We start from the raw sequence: 13,487 nt of genomic DNA on the forward strand, positions 1-13,487 counted from the left end.
CTGTAGGGAACAGGCTAGACACCCCATTTAACTGGGGTCTGGAGCTTTGGAGCTGGCCTGGGAAGGCATAGATGAGGCTAATGCCATTTTGCCTCTGGAAAGATTCACCCAGCTCACAGGGCTCCTGGAAAAACTGTCACTGGTGAAAGGTTTGTCCCATTAGGATGTTGCAGCAGGACAATGAATGTAGAAGAAGGGAGGACATGGAGGGGGCCTGAGCCTCCTGCTGAGAGTAGGGAGATATTTGACTAAATTGCGGCTGGTGAAATAACCAGGCGTTTCCTATGGCAGGAGCAGTTTAACGCTCCTGAAATTTCTGAGAGGACATGGAGGTGAGGTTAGTTGGGACATGGAGACACAGAGCCACCTCATCACACATTAAAATAGTTTATTTTGGTTGCGAAACTGTAATTGTCTTAAAACAAAATGACATCAGTGCCTGATCACAAATACAAAAACAAAACAAAACCCCCCAAAAATAAAAAAGACAAGTTTGCCAAATAAGTTAATTCCCCCCCTCCCAGTATCAAAAGTGCAAAATAGGTACCTAGTTCTCAGTCCTACTTGTCAGGCTGCGCTCGTGTCCTGGCTCCTGGCTGCTGTGGGTGAAGGGCAGAGACAGGGACAGGGAGGAGTTTGGAACAATCTCCACTCTGGGGCCTGTATCCCTTTGCCTCAGCTCTGAGCACTGTGCCATCACTCAAAACTCACTAGGAAAGTGCACTAGGACCCAATCTCCTCAATCTTTGGATTACAAATCACCGCGTGTGGAACAGAATCACAAGTGTTCAGAAAATGATGGGGTGATGGTTCATGGCTGCTGGGAGAGGGCAGATCCCGGGATAAGCAGCTCTGACTGTGGTCTCAAGACAGCAAACACCTGGAGTGCCATGCTGGCACTGCAGCCAACTAAACCAGGGGGCAGAGCAGCTTGGCTTTTGCTTCAACTTAGGCAAAATTTCCATAAAAATCCAGGAGCTGTGCTCCTGTCCAGCCCCAGTCAGCACCGGTGGACTGATGCAAGCACTCCCTGGCTGAAAGGGGAGGTTACCTGTGTGTCCTGGCTCAGGGATAAAAGCATCATATAGTCAACCCAGCACACTGTGCTAAAAAGAAAATAAACCAAATGATTCTGGCAGCATGCAACACACAATGGATGTGAAGGCCATAAAGCCTTCTCCCCTTCCTCAGGGTTGGGCTGAATTCCCTCACTGTAGTGTAACTAGGCACTTTTTTTCATGAGTTGAGGGTTTTCTCCTTGTTTCTGATCAGCTGAAGAAACAGCAGAGAGCCAGAGAGCGTTCTTCTGCTCCTGCAAATGTTTAAGATGTTATGTGGAGCCTTCTGCTGGGCTAAAAGCTATAACAACCACATCCCGCATGGCAAGCTGTGGGAAAAGTGCAGGAGTGCTGCAGTGATTGCTCCAGCCAGGTGGGAATGAAGTCTAGAAGCATCAGGCTGGTGTTTCACTCCCTCTCTGCTCTCTGTCAGCGCTGCCTGTGCGCCTTCACAGGAGCTTCACAGGAGCTCCTGGGCAGGGAGAAGACATCACCTTCCTTCCTTCCCTCTACTTTAGTGCCTCATTCCATGGCCCAGAGTGCAATGGGCTGGAATTAACTAACCTCACATAGGGATCGTTTGTAGCATCACAGCCTTTATTTGAAGCACGTTGTACAGGGGATCTGAGGTACCTGAGGGGGTTGGAGCATGCCAGTCTGCTCCCAGGATGGGGAAATGCAATGAGGCAAGGCTTTGGGAGCAATTAGGGCACATAGGGAGTGCAATGACTGGAGCATTCCCAACTTCTCTGTGGGATCAGCAGCTAGCTCAGGGGCTGGCAGTTATTCCCACTGAATGGCTGCTCTAAGATGGTAACTAAAGCGGCAAGGGCTGAGTCTGGAATTAACACCATGTGTTCACTGAGTGCTCTGTGCTCCAAGCCCTGTGGCAAAGGCCACTGGCCCCCATCCCTGTGCTTTGGCAATGCTGGAGCCTGATGGTGCCACAGGGTTCCAGATCCATGGAAGGAGAAGGCCTGGGCACCAGTGTCAGCCCCGGTGCAGTGAAAAGGAAGAACAAACCTCACAGGATTTCAGTCCTTGCCACAGAGAGAAGCCTTGCTGCCTTGCTTGGTCACTCGAGGAGTGTTAAGCAGCCACCAGGCTGCTGCTTGTCATCCTTCTGCCTTACCCAGGGGCACCCTTTCCCTGTGGTGCTGGAAGCAGCTGTCGGGGCACTGCTACAGCAAAGCAATGTCCAAACCCAGGGCTGTGCAGCTGCTCTAACCTCACACACCCCAAATGCTTCCAAAAGATGAAAGAAATATCCAAGCAAACAAACACAAAGCCATGAGAGCAGCCTGAGTGTGCAGAAATGGAGGTTTGGGGTAAGAAGGAAATGGGTGAGAGGCTGAAACCCAACATCTCAACCTCCAACTAAACCAAAGGAGCTTCACACGCACGCAACAGTCTGATGATACAGCACTTCTGGGGCAACATTTCAAGAATACAATCATTGAAGGATGAGGTTCCTTGATACAAAGGAAGGTTGGTTTGTACTACAGCTGGAAAGGTGTTTGCAAGGAGCCCAGGTGACTCCCTGGCAGCTACGTAGAGTTTTTTACACATCTACTGGCTCATAGCAGCTCACGCCTACAATCTGAGGACACAGGTAAAATTATGGCTCTAGGATACATCGTCTAAAATCGACAGAAGCAGAAAAGGCATCTGAAAAATCAACGTGACATTTAAATGACTCAACACTTTGACAGTATTTTACGGCCATGCCCTTTCCCTCCCTGTTATGGTTCAGTTAGTGAAGCTGCAGGTGGAACCATGACACAAGGAGCATGAAACATGCAGATCGCCCACGAGCCTGCACCATGTGGGGGTCCCAGCTACGGTTTGCTACAAGAGAGATGCTCCTAACCGGATTCTGCATCACTTACCATGGGGAAAGCCAAGAGAGTACCACTGCCTGATGGGAGGAGGCCTTTTGGAAGGGCAGGGCCTGGAGGGTCTGCAGGGTCTTGCCAGAGTTACACCATGCACCATGGGCTAAGCACACAGGGACGGGGAGGGAGTACCATGACCTGGCCTGCATCACCGGCCACAGCTGGTCCAGACCCAGGGAAGTCACGGGTTTCTTCAACTGAGGTAAACAAGAGGTGGGATGGGGGCGACTCGGGAAGCAGACGTGGCAGGACGAGAGGGGCACAACGGACTTCTTGGCTCTTGGGTTGTACAGTGTCCAAACGCACGGCGGGGCAGTGGAGGGCACACGGGTAGGCTTGGCTGCGCTCCCAGCCTCCAGACACGGGAGGTGTGTTCTAATTGCCAGCCCCAGGAAAGTTCATCTAAAACCTAAAGTCCATTCATCAAGCTTGTTTGAGTATTCCTGGAAAGAGCTGTCCCTTGTCATCTTCATAAAAATTTGTCCCCTTAGAATCTCTGTAAAATTCCTCAGTCTAGTGCAGGCCACGAGGGGATATAGAACCTCTGTAAGGAACCCTCTAGAAGGCGTTCCATCCAAAAGGACAATTTGTGTAATTTGTTTTTAATGGATCTAGATCCCGGGCTGCAGGAGGATTTCCCTCTGGCTTCTGCATGTTGTAAAGCATCGTAATCCTCGCACGATCCCAGGGTTCCCCCCTCGTCCCCTGATCTGTGAGGCTTAAAGAGGCAGAAGTATTTCTTGTGGCCGTTCAGAGCCAGGACATAGCCTGTGTAGTCACGCTCGAGGAAATGCTTGTCGTACTGGTTTGGGATGGGGGCCGCATCCTGCGCAAACTCCAGCAGATACTCCAGCCACTCTCGGTGCTTGTCCAGGCTGAGGAAGGAGAAGTGAAGAGAGCTGCTCCTGGGGGAAGAGCAGAGAAGATACTGGAATTAGCATGTGTCCTGGGTCTGGCTGGATTCCTACTGGACAGGTAAGGAATTGTCAACAAGGACAGCGCAGTGCTATGTTGCTGCAGCTCCTTTTTCAGCTCAGTGTATGCAGCACTGTCGTGCTTTCTATTTGTCAAATCATGGGTACGGTCAAAGTGGCAGCAGCACCCAACCCCTCTGGCCACCACCACCAAGTCTGGCTGGGAAGAGCCTCTTGGTTTCTGGTGGCTCATTGCCACTGATGAGGGCAGAGGCCGCTTTGATCACCAGAAGCATTCACTCCCGGCAATGGAGCCACCCACACTCCTGACATGTCACCAGAGCAGCATTACACAAGTGGTTAATACAGCAACAGAAGCCTGGGAGAGGGCCCAGCCTACCCTGTGAACATGTAGACTTCCAGGGCGAACTTCTGGAGCAGGGGGGTTTTGGTGGAGTTGGACAGGATCAAGACGACGTTCATGTGCCCTGGCCTCAGGCGCACCAAGTTACTGGTGTAGTTGATGTCTGTTAGCTCAGTCACCTCAACAAAGCTCTTTTTGGGAATCCTGCTGCAACAAAAACACCGAGTGAAAGGGGGGCCAAGAACTGGGAGCAACTGAGGAAGGAGAAACTGTGAGTGCATTTGCCAGCCCGTTATGCTGAGCCATCCCTGTGCCCTGTAGCAAAAGCCAATGTAACTGGTGCAATAGCTTGGTTTGCACCTCTCTCAACGAGTGGGTCAGACCTTTACTTCTCCCCTGAGGACATTGTCTTGGGCAAACTTGGTGGGAATTGTTTAATAAGCAGATTAGTGTCCCCTTGTCCTTGCTGGCTGGGTCCTGGCTGTGCACTGGTCCTCCTTCCTTGCTGTGCCTGCACTGCCCTGCACAACTGCACTATGTGCAACTTCAGCACTTCTCTGCTCTTTACTAACCCTCCCTGCACAGATGCTCCCTGAGCAATGCTTCTGCAGAAAACATTCTGGAAAAGTTAGAGAGGGAACCTGTTACTCTCTTTGCTGAAGCTCGCGTCGTTCTTCTCCGTCTTTGCGGCCGTTTCTTCTTTCCCCGAGGGTGGAGCGTCCCTTGTGTCACTCGAATCACTGCAGAGGAAAGTCATTTTGTGTGTGTTTAAGGCCTTAGGGTTGGACTGAAGAGCTATCCCTGAGGGCATTTTGGTGGACACTCACCTGAAAGCCTGAACAATAACAGTGCCAAAGAGAATGAAGAGCGCAGAGAAGAGCAAGGACAGGAGTGGCATCATTTCTCGCCTGAGGGAAGATGTGCAAGCAGCAGTCAGGTCTGTGAGTTCACATTTTCTGCCTCAATTTCAGTTCTTGCCTATGTCAGATAACACCGTGTGCCTTCCCCAGAAACTCAGCTTGTTTCTTGGGTCTTAAAGGCCATAATGTTTTTGAGTGCTGTCCTGCTCCCACCCAAAAGGATACTAAAATTGGATCTGTTTTAAAATAAGGTGACAAGGAAGCTGTGAATACCAACAATGGAAGCCCAATCCATACCAGTTACTGTGAAACAAACTGTCCCACCAGCCTGAGATGTAGTCCACGGCGGAGTAGAACCATCGGATAAGGAACATCTGTTTGAAAAGAATGAAAAGCAAAAAACGAAATGACAAAACTGCTATAAAGAGCCCCAACAGGTTCACAGCATGCCATGAGATACCTTCTGTAAGCAAAAAATCTTCTAAGAGTTTTGCCTTGTTATTTTAAAATATAAATAATGCCTCTGAACAACCATAATGGGACTGTCCACAAAGGTAACACGAATGTCAGGCATCTCGAAAGGCTGTGCACTTACAGGAGCGAGCTCATCATTCAGGTCTGCCACGACGGTCTCTGATGACAGAAGGCCAGGGTCTGTTCTCAGCTGGTCCAGAAGATCCAGGAGGATGAAGTTGTCCTCTTTGCTGCCTTGCCAGGCCTCCTCCAAGACTTTATAGGCGATCTTCCCTGCATTATTGCGTCTCTCCAGAATGACCACCTGGATGAGCCAAGAGCATGGCACATGTCAGAGAGGAGGGGGCTTTTGTTTTCCTCTAGACAGATGATTCATTTCAAACCACTGCCCAGAATCAGGTGTCACATCAAGGTACAGCATCAATTAAATGACAGGCTAAGAGAAGAAGGGATTAAAAAAATAAAACCCTCACAGCTGATCTTCCACGATACTTCTCCTCATCCATCAGCAAGGCATCTGCAAATTCTGGCTGCCGATCACTGTAGATGTGCACAAACCTCAGTGTGTCTTTTGTGTTGGCCACAGCAAAAGTCAAAAATGCCTCATAAGCCTCAGCAAACTTCTCTCCTTCCTCGGTAAGCAAGACCACGCAGTGCCTGGGTGACACAATGAGATGCAGATTAAGAGCCAGTCTGGAGGTGAGAGGGAACGACCAACCCCTTTCCTCTTGGCAGAACAAAGTGACAAACCAAAAGTGACTCTAGGAGCAGCCCCAGAGCCTTGGGAAACAAAATGGGAACCCCTCACTTACTTCCGCTGACGGTGAGACTTCTTCACAGGACACAGCTCCTGGAACAGCCTCTGGCTGGTGAGCCTGGCCACCATGAGGAACTTATTCTGGGAAAGGAAGTCATCAATGAGCTGCTTCTTCATTTCTCGTGCCTGGCAAGGACCAAGAAAGCAGAAGTCAGAAATGAGCAGGAAGAGGAGGGGAAAGCTGTTGGATGTTCCAGGAGAAGGCTGCCAGCCCTTGTAGTCATCCCTGCCATCACCCAAGATGTTTTGAGGCCCCAGGACTGGAAAGTTACGGGTGTCCCCACTCCCCAATAAGCTGGAGTGCCCCAAGCTTCCCTTGTCCTAACACTCTCTCTCCTCCTCCAAAGCCTGAGTTTAAGCTGAGAACAAACACTCTTCCTCCAAACTGCACCACTGACCATGCCCTCATCACCAGGGTGGTCAGAAAAGCTCCGTGCCTGTTTCCCTAAGCTCTTGGAGAGGGCTCTGAGTGATACCTGCACCACGTCAGCGGGCCGGTCGATGTGCTCCTTGAAGATCATCATGGTGGGAGTGTAGACGTTGATGTTGTACTGGCTGGACAACTCCTCAGTGCCTCGCAGCCCGACGTACACGTAGCCAAAGGACAGGTAATCTCGGTAGGCAAAGGCTGTCAGCTGGGCAGGAGGAAAGTTATGTTACAGAGTAAGCATTTGCTCCCCCAAGTGCCCGTGGTGACTTTGCTCCAAGAACACATCCCGCTGTTTGAATCCCATCAGATGTGCTGCGAGAGGTACAAGCCCTTCCTCTCCCTCACTGAACCAAATTTTGCATCCTCTTGGTCATTGTGCCAGGAGTCTCCACGGATCCACAGCTTTATTTACAGCCTGACATATTGTAGAGGGGCAGGGGCTTCTTAGGAAATGGGATTTTCAGCAACCCAAATTAGACATGCCACAAACATCTCATTCCCAACAAAGGTTGTGCACCTGTGTTGCTGCTACCTCTGAAACACACCTGCACTTTCACACCCGTGAAGGATAACTGTGTGAGGACGAAGAAACAGACTCCTTACAAAGCTGGTCACCTGGCTACATCATTTACAACCTGCACAAATCAGCTTGCTCTCCTCAAACCAGTCAGTGGTGTCTGGAGGCATCAGTCCACCTCAGCTCACGGCAGTGGCGTGCTGTAATTTGGAACATCTGGATTTGTAAGCAAGTCAACAATGCAGTGAGAGAAATGACATTACCTTGTATAACAACGGCACAACTGGCATGTGATCAAAGAGCAGCACGTGGGGCTTGTTGTCTTTCCTCCAGTGGGACAGAAAGCGGATGTAGTTTTTATCTGTAATCTTTAGACAGAAGCAGAACGTCAGTTTAACCTCTGAGCTGTCAGACACCATCAATGCTCTGCAACAAGGTGTCTGAACAAGGGCAGAGCCTGAAAATGCTGTCCAGGTGTTGCAGGAAGCAGATGTTGGGTTGGTCTTTAAAACATATATTCCTGATTAATGAGTGAATTAAAACCATCACTCTTTACCTCCCTCAGCCGTCTTAGTTATTGCAGCCTCTGTTGATGCCATTCCAAGACAATGTCAGCATCACTGTTATTCTCCTGTTTGTTGGGACCATATTATTTATATATACATAAAAATGGAAACCCAAGGGCTAAAAGAAACCTGAGAGCTCCAGTAAACATGCTCTGTTTCAGGTATGCTACCTTTCAGAAAGTACATAAACAGCTGCAGTTACTGTAGAAGGGGAAATGATCCCTATTTTTGGGGCAAGAAGTCCAATAACTCCCAGAAGTCAAGAGCCTGTTGGGGCAGGTGACCTCTGGTAAAGATCCCAAGGGAAAATGGGGTGAGGTGAACAAAGCCATGAGTAGAGGCCAGGCTGGTGACAGTGCTGTGGGGGCTGACCCAGCCACATCACAGGGGTGGTGGGCATCTTAGGACTCTGTCAAAAATCACCAGAAGGCTGAAACACTGGAATATATTATCAGTTAGGAGATTTTACTTATGACTTTGAAAGGGCTCATGCTGCAAGTTCATTTCAAAGGTCTGAAGGAAAACTGGACAAAACAAATGGGACTCTGCGTCAGTGAGTTTTAGCAGATGTGGCCTATGAGGTAGAAAGTGGTCCCTAATTTGCTGGATGAAATGCCAAGAAAGCAGGAGAGAAGTGAAATCCAGCAGGTTCCTGTCCTGACAGCTGTGAGGTGTCACAGCTGGGGTCAGCTGCCACTAGAATCACTGGTGTGACCATGTAGATGCAGGATCCTCTTTTCAAGGACTGGCGTTACAGAGCTGTGGGGTGGGAACGCTTCTGACAGCTCCAGGGTTTGGAGCTTTGTGCCACAGATCAGCTTGGAGCCTGAATTAAACAGATTAACCACCAAAACAGCCAAGGAAAGAGGGATCTCTAGGCAGAGAGGGGCAGCAGCATCTGACACCCCTGCTAGAACCTACCTTTTCAACAAGATTCCCTGGCAGAAGGTTCTCCACGAACTGCCGCAGGTTTTCCCGAACGACAGCGTTGTGGAAGAAGGTTATTTTCCCATTAATGAGCCCCAGCAGGGTTGGAGTGCTGTGGGCACCCAGATGATGGGCAAGGCGCCGTTCGTACCCCGCGTGAACGACACCGATTCCTGCTCCTGGAAAAGGAGAGCACCGGGTTCACCTCTAAGATCCCCCACAACCCAAATGCCCAGTGCAAAACTGATGACCTGCTCCTTTGCCCAGCACCCTGCTTTGGAGTTAGGAATGTTTGGGAGAGCATTAGGATAAAACCCTGAGGAAATCCACAGGGTCTAAACTGGGTCACACAAACCTGAAGGCAAACCACTGCAGCCTTACGAGGTGAGGGACACACACCCAACCCCAACAACCTCCTCCGTACCCAGAGCCTCCAATTCCTGAGCAACTTCCTTCCACACAGGCTCGATGTGGATGCAGCTGAAGCACCAGTCTGAGGTGATTTTAATGAGGTAAGGTTTCTTGAAGCTATCTGGCACAATTTCATTGATGTAGTGGGAAAAGTGGAGCAAATACTTCTCGTCGGAGGTGTCGCGCCTCTCGGAATTGAAAGGGAAATGGAAGAAGGACTCATCAAAATAGAAGCCATCATGGAAGCGGTGGAACTGGCGATGCTGCTGCTGAGAGAAGCCCTGGCTTTCCCCAGCATCTCCGTAGCGATCAAAGTTTGCCCTCTTTTCCTCGTTGGAGAGAATCTGGAAAGCAAAAGATGGAAAAATGATTGCCTGAAACCATGAGGGGCAACTGCCCTGATTGTAATCCCTCAGTAAAAATATAAAGAATGTACAGTCTTTGCTGCAAATCAGAGGGATAAATATTTTGGAGAAAGGAAGCATCACATCCTTCTCAGCTCACTGTGGTAAATAAGGGTAAAAAACCCTCACAGCCCAAAGAAAAGGAGCCCCTAAATCCAGACTGCTGTACCCACTTCTGTAACCAACAGCTCCTTGGGTCTGAACATCCTGTGTTCTGAGCACAAACACTCTTTTCTGGAGTGGCTTTTGCTGGTGTCTCTTTGAATCTGGAGGGTTCAGAAAGTGCCAAAAGTTTCACTGAGCAGCCAGAAGCCCTGCAGAAAAACTGCATTTTTTAGCAGGGAAATAAGGATTTATTTTGATTTCCATGGGCTTGGCTGCCACAAACTGGAGCAACCAATTTCCAGAACATGCAAATAACTACTGCTAAGAATAATTTGAGGTGACTAAATCCCTGTCATGATGAACGTTGCTTACATGACCCCAAAATGCTTTTATGTATGTGTGACACAGTCAAGACGCTGGTCAGCTGGGCAGGGCTTGGGGAATACCCACTCCTTCCTTCTTTGAGGCTTTTTAGGCAGAGCAGGGAAGACCTGTAGCAAAGTATTTACAGCAGAAACCATGTTGGTGACTCCAGTGGCTCTGTCAACAAAGCTGAGCAAATATTTGGGTGGGTAATGTCCACCTCCACAGAGTCAAGCACCTTTCCCACACAGACATACTGGAAAAAACACAAAGCAATGTATGGAAAACTAAGGTCCCTTAATGTTAACGATAGCAGGAGTTCACAGGAAGCATGTGTTACCTCATAGGCCTTGCTAATCTGGATGAATTTGTCCTCTGCACCTGGGTCCTTGTTTTTGTCAGGGTGCCTGTGGGGCAGAACCAGAGGAAAAGGGATCAGTGGGGGAGCTGTTGGCCTCTGTTTGGAGGTGAGGAGGACATGGGCAGTGAGGGCCTGCACTGACATCCCCGAGGCTGAGATCAGATTTATACCCAGCACATGCTGTTCCTGCCCAAACCCCATCCCAAAATGCAGCACTGGGATGTGGGCTGTGTGCCTGTCCCTCTGTCTGCTCCATCCCCAGCAGCCTGAGCCCAGCACATGGAGTGTGTCTCCTTCCTAGCAATGCCTCCCTTGGCTGCTGCCCTACATAACTACCGGGTTCTTCCTTGAATCACCTCCTGCCATGGCCTCGGGGATGTCTCACACAGAATAACATGGGCTCTAAAAGCTGCAGGTAAGCCTACTTTATTAATTTTATTTCTATGCTGTAAGCCTGCCCCTCACCACACACCACCTGCATGAGGGGTGTGACATTTGTGCATCCAACACACTTCCACAGCACAGCGACTGAACAGCCCTTGGACATCAGGTATCAAGCTGAGACTTCAACCCTCGTGTATTAGAAGTTCCTAGGGAGAAATTTTTCTCCCCACAGCCAGACTCCAAGAGAACTTTTCCCCCCATCACTTGACTCTGGGAGAACTTTTTCCCCTTGCAGCCAGACTCCAGGAGAACTTTTCTCCCTGTAGCCTGATTCTGGGAAAACTTGTATCCTGACTCTAGAAGAACTTTTTTTCCTGTAGCCAGACTCTGCAACAATTTTCCCCCCACAGCCACACTCCGGGAGAACTTTTCCCTCTGTAGCCAGATTCCAGGAGAACTTTCCCCCACCCGTAGCCAAACGCCGTGAGAATTTTCCCACCCTAGCCGGACTCGGGTAGAACTTTCCCCCCTGTATCCTGATTCTGGGAGAACTTTTCCCCCTCGTAAGCAGACTCTGAGCGAACTTCTCCCCCCGCAGCCGGACTCCAGAGGGTTTTACAGCAGTATCGCTGGCATGGAGCATCTACGTGTGCCAGGCTGACCGCCGGCCTGCGAGGACGCCGGGGCGCACCGCCAGGCGAGGCGGCTCAGGGCACCGCGGGCCGCGGGGCCTGCCGCTGTCACTGAGCCGGGGCCGGGATCCGCTCCCGCGGCCGGGCGGAGGGGGTGCAAGGGCAGCACGTACCATTCCCGGGCGAGCCGCTTGTAGGCCTTCTTGATGTCGGCCTGGCTGGAGCTCCGGCCGACCCCCAGCACGCGGTACGGGTCGAACTCGCCCGGCGCGGCCGCTGCCAGCGCCGGCAGCAGCAGGAGGAGCAGGAGGCAGCCGGCCCGTCCCGGCTCCATGGTCCGGCGGGCCGCGGGCGGAGGAGCGGACGTGCCGCCCTCCCGCACCGAGCGCCGCCGCTTCCGGCGCGCCCGCCCGCCGTCCCCATGGAGACCGAGCTCTTCCGGGAGCCCGGGGCTGCCGGCGGCGCGCTCGGAGGTGAGGGCCTGCGGAGAGGCCGCGGCGGCTCAGAGGCTGCGGCAGTGCCGTGCTGTGGGTTCGGAATGGGAATGGTGGCAGCCGTGTCCCGGAGGCATCGGGCCGGGGTGGGGATTGTCCCGCTCTGCTTTGCGCTGGGGCGGCCTCACCTAGGATATTGAGGGCAGGTGTGGGCACCGCAATATAAGAAGGATATTAAGGTGTTAGAAAGCGTCCAGAGGAGGGCAGTGAAGCTGGTGAAGGATCTTGAGGGGAGGAGGAGCGGCTGAAGGCACTTGGTCTGTTCAGCTGGAGGAGACTGAGGGGAAACTCTTCCCAGTTACAGCTTCCTCTGAGGGGAGAAGGAGAGACAGACACTGATCTCTACTCTGGTGACAGTGACAGGACCAGGGAATGGCTGGAGCTCTGCCAGGGCAGGGTTAGGCTGGATGTGAGGAAAAGGTTCTTCCCCCAGAGGGTGGTCGAGCACTGAACAGGCTCCCCAGGGAATGGCACAGTGCGGAGCCTGTCTGAGTTCAAGGAGCTCCAGGGGACATGATGTGACTCTTGGGGTGTCCTCTGCAGGACCTGGACTCGATGATCCATGTGAGTCCCCTCCAACTCAGCATGTTCTGTGATTCTATTTTGTTTTTTTGCTAAGTTGTGTTTATCCAAAGTCAAAGACTTCTTTCTTGTCTCGTGCTCTGGCAGCGAGGAGGTTCGCAAAGGAAACTGGGAGGGAGCACAGATGGGACAGGTGACCTGAACTGGCCAAAGGGATATTGCACACCACAGAATGCGCAGTGTATCAGCTGGGGGGAGTGACTGGGAAGGAGCTGATCTGCGTTCAGGAAGGGGATCTGACATCAGTCAGTGGGTGGTGAGCAACTGCATTGTGCATCACTTGTTTTCCCCTTTATTATTGTTATTATTGTTGTTGTTGTTGTTATTGTTTTTGTTGTTGTTATAATTTACCATTATTGCTGTATTTTACTTTATTTTCAATTATTAAACTGTTATTTTCTCAACATACAAGTTTTACTTTGATTCTCCTTCCCATTCCACGGGGTGGGAGGAGAAGAGAAGGGGGAAGTTGAGCAAGGAGCTGCGTAGTGCCTAATTTCCAGCTCAGCTTAACCCAGCACAGCTGGCTTAGGGAATGTGTATTGGATGAATGGGTGGTGAGGTGGATCAAGGGCTGTCTAGGTGGCAGAGTCAGAGGGCATCGTCCACTTGGAAGTCTGCAGTCAGTGGTTTCCCCAAAGATCTATACTGGGTCCAGTGGTCCAGTCTTAATCAACTTGGTTACCAACGATCTGGACAGACTGATGGAATGTACCCTCAGCAGGTTTGGTGATGATATGGAACTGGGGAAGTGGCTGATCCACCTGAAGGTTGGGGGCTGGCTGACACACCTGGGGCACTGGCTGATCCACCTGAAGGCTGTGCTCCCATTCAGCAGGACTTTGAGAGTCTGGAGAATTGGACAAAGAGAAACTTAATGATGCTCAACAAGGCCAGTGCAGGTCCTGCCCCTGGGGAGGAACAACCCC

At 51.0% G+C, this 13,487-nt stretch overlaps 1 protein-coding gene across 3 annotated transcripts; it reads right to left on the minus strand.

Moving 5' to 3' along the window:
• Nucleotides 1-474: 474 nt before the first annotated feature.
• DNAJC16 (DnaJ heat shock protein family (Hsp40) member C16) lies at nt 475-11,872 on the minus strand. 3 transcript variants are annotated; one of them, XM_030963974.1, is made up of 14 exons: nt 11,656-11,872; nt 10,446-10,512; nt 9,247-9,577; nt 8,817-9,001; nt 7,593-7,697; nt 6,859-7,017; nt 6,378-6,508; nt 6,039-6,222; nt 5,687-5,869; nt 5,389-5,465; nt 5,059-5,139; nt 4,873-4,971; nt 4,268-4,435; nt 475-3,858 (listed from the first exon to the last, which is right to left on the minus strand). In XM_030963974.1, the coding sequence occupies exons 1-14, from the start codon at nt 11,814-11,816 to the stop codon at nt 3,462-3,464; spliced, it is 2,328 nt and encodes a 775-aa protein (XP_030819834.1). In that variant the 5' UTR covers nt 11,817-11,872; the 3' UTR covers nt 475-3,461. The 3 variants fall into 3 exon arrangements, with proteins under 3 accessions (XP_030819834.1, XP_030819833.1, XP_030819835.1); XM_030963973.1 differs by having other exon boundaries at nt 4,268-4,438; XM_030963975.1 differs by lacking the exon at nt 8,817-9,001 and having other exon boundaries at nt 4,268-4,438; nt 11,656-11,724.
• Between the last annotated feature and the right edge of the window lie 1,615 nt (nt 11,873-13,487).

Source organism: Camarhynchus parvulus, chromosome 21 (assembly GCF_901933205.1).
Source record: "Camarhynchus parvulus chromosome 21, STF_HiC, whole genome shotgun sequence".
Classification (NCBI taxonomy): domain Eukaryota; kingdom Metazoa; phylum Chordata; class Aves; order Passeriformes; family Thraupidae; genus Camarhynchus; species Camarhynchus parvulus.